The sequence below is a fragment of the Centruroides sculpturatus genome, unplaced genomic scaffold, assembly GCF_000671375.1.
Source record: "Centruroides sculpturatus isolate CEXI.00-Female unplaced genomic scaffold, Cexi_2.0 scaffold928, whole genome shotgun sequence".
In the NCBI taxonomy this organism is placed as follows: Eukaryota; Metazoa; Arthropoda; class Arachnida; order Scorpiones; family Buthidae; genus Centruroides; species Centruroides sculpturatus.
The window spans coordinates 274,768-281,982 of NW_019385137.1; the positions used below are offsets into that span (position 1 = coordinate 274,768).

General features: G+C 29.3%; 1 protein-coding gene across 1 annotated transcript in view; it reads right to left on the reverse strand.

Annotated features, from left to right (window-relative positions):
- The window catches only part of LOC111635295 (X-linked retinitis pigmentosa GTPase regulator-like), a 72,209-nt gene extending 64,994 nt beyond the window's left edge, over positions 1 to 7,215 (reverse strand). Inside the window, exon 1 of the mRNA XM_023380224.1 lies at positions 6,895 to 7,215. Coding sequence (XP_023235992.1) covers positions 6,895 to 6,928 — 34 coding nt within the window. The 5' untranslated portion in view covers positions 6,929 to 7,215. The remainder of the gene's footprint in view (positions 1 to 6,894) is intronic.

Below are 7,215 nucleotides of genomic sequence, written 5' to 3' on the forward strand. Positions count from 1 at the left end.
CGTAAGTCGGGGTATAATTTCTCAATTTGTGTAAACTCCAAGTTGGATGTATATAAGCTAATAAATGTTCCCGTTAATCTTATCTCGTCTTTTGATTCGTTCACGGTTACAAGAATTCACCACATAGAGTCTCTCAAGTCCCCATAGATATAACAAACACAGAAATAAATAACACAAAATAAATTGTAGCTATGCGTCAATTCTGCTCGACACGTCCAAACATGTAAGCTGAACAATAGTGTGGGGAGAGTGAGTAATCAAGAGTTGCGTGGAGCTCAAACAAAAGACGAATCGACAAGATTTGAAAATCGCATAACTCCAGATTCGCGTAAGTCGGGGTAGCATAAGTCGAGGTATTACTGTGTAATAATATTTACCAGTATATATATAAGTTTTCTTGTAAAAGTTTTTTCTAATTGTTCTAAAATATTCTGATTATTTATGTTAGAATATTTACACATACACATCTAATATGCTAATAAGTTCTAATACAAATATAAACGTCTACAATTGAAATTGATTAAAAAGTAATATTAAACAAACATTTTTATAACAAATAGGTAATAAGGTATATAACATGCATTCCTAATATTCAAAGTGTCCACCAAGTGCTTTGATACTGATCTTCATCTTTGATCTCCACTCTTTATGGCAGTATGGATATTTTCCATAAGATAGTCCACCATTCTCGAAGAAGAGATTTCTTGACAGCCTCAACATTTGTGTTTTAGTCCAAACCTTTAACTCAAACATTGACCATAGAGTAATCTAATGGTTTTAGGTCAGGTGATATGGCAGGCCATTCTTTCTTCAAAATGACATCTGGAACTTTTTCTTTTAACCAATCCAGTTGGTTTTGGTACTGTTGGCCAGAGCTGAGTCATGCTGAAAAATGCAAGTTTGATTTTTGAAGAGTTCTATTCAATGGTTCTACCACTACCACTGCTTGGAGAATCTCTGTCTTTAGTTCATGGTAATCACTTCAACTCTTGTTGACATAAAACAAAGTTCTGCTTTTACTTGCCCAGATTCTAGCCCACACCATCACACTTCCTGGATGATAAGCCCTTAGAGACTTCCAGATAAGCAGGGGAATATCTTTCACTGACTTGAGGTAAACATGATCATCTTGCATGTTAAATTAGCAGTATGAAATTTTCATCTGTAAAGAGAATATTTTTTACATCATCTCCATACCTCTGAAAAAGGCAGTCATAGTGAACCACTTTTCTTCTTTTGAGAATGCATCCACATGTGGTAGGTACCACACTTTAAAAATTTAAACTTGTAGTCCTTTTTCAGTGCCAGAAGAATGGTTTATCTTGAAATGTTCATCTGTAAGGCCAATTTCTTTGACATTGGCAAGGATTTCTTCTTATTCAGTTCTTCAGTCTTAAGTATTCCCAAAGTCCTTTTATCCCTTAGAAAATCACTTCTTGATCAGTTCTCAATACTGTTAGTTTCCTTGGTGTAACATACTATGGAGAGATAAGTTTAGTTTGTAACATTCCCACACTTAAGCAGACGGCAAATTTCAGATTTCTTAATTCCTTTAAAGAAAAAACAAGCTGCAGAATTTCTCATCTTCTTTTTAGTTCCTTCATGACTTGACTAACAGAACAAAAACTGCAACTTATCTAACTAAGAACTCAAGAAATATTCGAACTGTAAGTGTAAAGAACATGCAGAAAATTTAAATGCAAAAACTAAAGCAAATTTTGTAACAGAACTTATTAATAAACAGTATATAATACAGTAAATATATAATGTTAGAAAAATATACAATGTAATAATACATTCAATTTTTCAAATATTTTTATAATTGAATGTTAAAGGAAAAAAAAATATATTTATGATATAAAGGATATCTTCTTTATACATCTAAGAAATATAGCTGATGAAGTAAGTAAAAGTAATTTTCAAATAGAAATTTCAAACAAAACTTAAAACAGTTGAATGTATTATACTTATACTTAACTATTTTTTTTTCTTTTAATATATAAATTAAAAGAAAAATTATATATATATAGTATATAGTATAATATTTAAAATATATAAATTAAAAAGTTGACATTAACACAGTAAATCGTTGACTTACAAGCTTAATTTGTTCCAAAGGTTTCTGTACAAATTGAAGAACTATGTTAAATCATTCTTTAAAAAGAAGTTAACAAAGGATTATATAGTTCAAATCTGGCACTCACTGAGCAATTATCAACTTTTCAGACTTTTAAAATAACTCTTGGAAAGCAAACATTTTTCAAGCAATGAGAACATTCAAGACAGAGGCAAACAACTTTACTTTAAGCTATGATTCAAAATTCTAATGCAGACCCTCTTCCCAATCCAACCCCCACCACAAAAGAGGGAACTTGCATCCCCAAAAAAAATTCTTTAGCCTTGACTGAAAAAGAATCACCCAGTCCATGGAAAAACAATTGTTTTGATTGTGGGCGGTAAACTTTTTGCTTGGCATATTCAGGCCTCCATTGACTCCAGGACTCAGCTTGGTCAAACCATGTTGCACTACTGTAGTTTTGCCACTGATTCAAGAACATGTATTATAGTGACTCAGGCAGTAATCAAAAAATTTTTATGCTTTATCGGCAGATGGTAGAATGCTCTGATAAATGTCTAAATATTTACAGAAATTTTTTTTGAAAAGTGAGGTTTATAATAGAAATTTTCTTGTTTATATTTGGCAAATGTCTGTTTGTGACCTAGTTACTGACATACTCTAATATATATTTATTATCTTTTTGCATTTAGTTAAGTTTGTTTTATGCCAGTAAGTGTACTTTATATATTTCTTTTTAAATATTTCATTTGATTTTGTCTTAAAATTTAAATATCTACACCAGTGTTTCCCAACCTTTTTTGTGCTATGCCCCATCTAAGCCTTTCTAAAATTCTTATGCCCCCCTAACATATCGTTGGTGCACAAGAATAGTGACACAACTCAAAAAAATAGATCTTCCAGAACAGCCATTTTCAAATCTTTTTTGGAAATAAATATTAGTGTTCGTTCTTTCACATAAAAATATGGGGAGTTTGCTATACATTTCTACAATAAACTCAAAATTGAAAATTTTTGAGTTGTGTCACTATTCTTGTGCATCAACAATATATAGCAGCTACTCAATTAACTTAAACTCTGGATGAATCCATTTTCGAACTGCCCCCTTAACAATCCAATTGCCCCTGTGGGGCATGGGCCCCACATGGGAAACACTGATCTATACAGTCTGATTGTTCCAAAATTGTAATGTTGAAATTTTCAAATCTGATGTCTCCCCAGAGTAGCTGAAAATATTTGTTTATTCTAAATTTATTATAAAATTTATCATTCATAAAAATTTTTCTATTCATAAATTATTCTAAATTTAAGCTCAGTATTAATCCAACATAAATTTAGAAAAATCAAAAAACAGAATTTAAATATTTGGACAGCAAAAAAGTAAATCAACTTATAAGTAACATTTGATATCATATATAACATATACAGAGATGATTTTCAGACAGTCAGCCTCTCAGGTCACCAACCTTGGTTTCCATATAGGAGGCAAGATCATCAATATTTTAAGGTACACTGATGATACAACTTTATTGGCTAAGTCTGAAGAAAATCTGGTCATGTTAATTAAGAACATAAAAGATGAGAGTGAGAGGATGGGCCTAAAGGTAGACATCCAAAAGACCAAGGTCATGACAACAGCTGAATGCATGGGAAAGTGACAATAGATGACTTCAAACTAGAGATTGTGGATGCCTTCATCTTCCTTGGCTCAAAGTTAAGCAGAACAAGAGAATGTACAGAAGAGATCAAATGAAGGTTAACCCTAGACCACACCACTCTAACCAAGATGGACAACATCTGGAAAAGCCGAGATATCACAATATCCAGTATGGCCAGACTGGTCCAGGTAATTGTGTTCCCAATCACAACCTATAACTGTGAAAGCTGGACAGTAAGAAAAAACGATAGAAGAAGGAATAGATGCTTTTGAACTTTGGTGTAGGCAGTGGATTCTCAGAATTCCGTGGACAGCTAGAACAACAAATAAAGCAGTCCTGAATAAAATTTGGCCACAAATCTTTCTGGAGGCAAAGATTGTTTGCTTGAAGCTAAAGTTCTTTGGTCACACCATTTGCACCAACTCCCTAGAAAAACAGATCATGCTGGGAATGGTTGAGGGATATAGAAAAAGGGGATGGCAACGCACCAGGTGGATGGATAACATCAAAGCAGATAACCACCTGGACCTCAAATCCCTGAAAGACTGGGCACTGCACAGAACTCACCAGAGGAAACTCATCTATGAAGTCACCAATAGTTGTACACAACTCAATGGTTGAAGAAGAATATCATATACATGTTTAAAATACTGACAAAACTCATCAGAAAACATCAGGATGTTGTTAGATATAGAAAATGTTTTAAAACTTTTAAATTTCATTTATGAATCTTTATAAGTAGCAACAGTGCCATACCTTGTAAATTTTTTAAATTAATAAAGACTATTCTGTCTTTAATTTAAAATATAACTAATCCGTAATAACTAAACTATTCTGTCTTTATTAATAACTAATAATATGAAAATAAGGATAATTAATGCAATATTAACAGCCTTGAAAATTTCCTGCATCAATTATTGATTGAATAATTCAATTATAATTAAAACAGAATATTTAGTATTAATCAAATATGTATAAATTATATAAATTCTACAAACAAAAATGCTGAAAAGATTGCATAATTTATAAGAGTTAGCAATATATTAAACTATTTTTTAGCTAAATTTATCTAAAATACAAATTACATACAGGCTAAAATTAAGCTAATTAATTAATTATACTACAGAATTAATACTTAATTCCATAATTTAATAATTAGCTTAATTCTCACCTGTAAATAATTTGTATTTTTGACGTTTAGCAACACATTACCTGATAAACATAAATTTATATCAAATCATACAACCAGTAGTTTTCAAGTTAGTTTTTTTTATCATTAAACTTTTTCAACTACATTCCCCAGATATTACATTGACATTGGTTATTAATAACTTCTTTTTCCATATTTATAAGTATCTTTCTATCGTACCTGTTAAAATTTCTCAAAGCTGATAATTAAATTTATAATTAGCCAAAAATTAAAGTAAAAATACTTTAATTTTTGGCTAATTATATCTAAATTATATTAAATTTGGCTAATTATTTTTTATTGGCATAAAAAATTTATATCAAAGTAAAATTATTTTTACTTTGATATAAATTGCAAGAATGCATATACAAGTTTTACAAAAGTTTTATTATTACTTGAACATTTTTAAAATGTATTTCATTTACAAAGCTCCTTCCTTTTTCATAAAAGTCATAATAACAAAATATAATTTTTTATGTCACTTTTACATAGCTCATATAAGTATTGCAGTAAACAAAATCAACTAAATGCTAAAATCTTTAATCACAAATAAAACTCTGTACTCCTGAAAAAATCTTTTCAGACATTTAATCCTAACAAGAAAAAAAGCATAGCAATTTTTATTGATTGTGGCTATCAAACAAGCTAAAAGTTTACTCTTTCAATCACTACATCAATGTATTTCTATTAATAGGACTTATCATACTGGTGTATAAGATTACAGCCTCACAGTTACACAGATTAAAATTGTTTTATTTTCAATTACCTGTTTTTCAATTATTTTCAATTTTCAATAAAACAATTTTAATCTGTGTAACTGTGAGGCTGTAATCTTATACACCAGTATGATAAGTCCTATTAATAGAAATACACTGATGTAGTGATTGAAAGAGTAATTTTGATTAAATTAAGGACATAGATGCATATTAATTAAGCTAAAAGTTTTTTTTTCTTTTCTTTTATTAAAATAACTGTCATTTCTATTTATTAAATTATATTCAATTTATAAACAGAAATATGCTTATACTGTATCTACAATAAAATCATTCTAATAAAAATTTATTGTTTCCATAATATTTCTCATGTAAAATAAATAGTAATATATAAAAGCAGTCAAATTCTTTAGCATCATTTATTTAATCTTACAATTCTGCTGCAAAAATTATTATTATAAAATTATTTTATTGAAAAAAATCATCTAAATGTAATTATTTCTGTTATTATAATTTAACAAATTATGAATCATTATTACATTCTGTGGATTTTACACATACAATATAATACAAATCAACTATTATCATTTATAATTAAGGCATTTTGTAAATTTGTGTAGAAATTTATTTTCTGAGTACAGTATATACAAGTATGATATGTACCGTACATTTCAAAGGTGTTTCATTCACTCGTATAAATACGAGCAGATCTAGGTTATTCAGGGCCTACAGCTTATTGAAGTCCAATGGGCCCCATTTTTTGTTAGATTAAGTATCTTTAAATTGGGGTTTAAAATTCATTTTTAATAACATCAAAATCAGAGTTGAAATATATTTATTTACGAAATGGTGTTGAATGACAAACTTTATATCTTATATAAAAAACATAAGAAATAGAATATTAAAAATTTGTGATAATAATTCAATTTTTGTGGGCCCTTTACACTTGGGGCCTAGGGCCCTATTACTTCCTATGTAGATCCACCACTGTGTATAAACCATCATCTCAACATTTGCATTATTTCTTTTAAATGTAATGAAAATCTACAATGGAAACGATCTCGGCAAATTGTGAATGTTGAATAAAAGGTAAAAATAAAAGATCGTTGACCTTTTGTATACTAAACATAGGTCTTATTAAACTCAAAAAATACGATACATATGTTTCACTGGCATTTACGTTTAACACTATAAACAATATAAATATTGTCATTTTAAAAGAAAAAACAAAAACATTAAAACGTAATAATTATATACCAGGAATTTCATCCGCATCCTCGTCTTCTGCCATCTTCCTAACTGTTCACGATAACAACGGTTTTAACAGGCAACAACCATGCTTCTTACGTCATAGGTGTTTAAACAACAAATAAAATTTCGTTTTATGTATAAAATGGCCATCACAATGATAATTTATAAACGCATTTGATTTTGCCGCTCGGATAGTTATTTTTAGTATTTTTCCTACTATATACGTTTCATAAATAGAACATAGACCTAATTTCATTAATTAAATTTAACGTCGCGCATTTCGTTGATACTTTTCGGAATATTTTGCGTTAAAAATCTTTATATCAT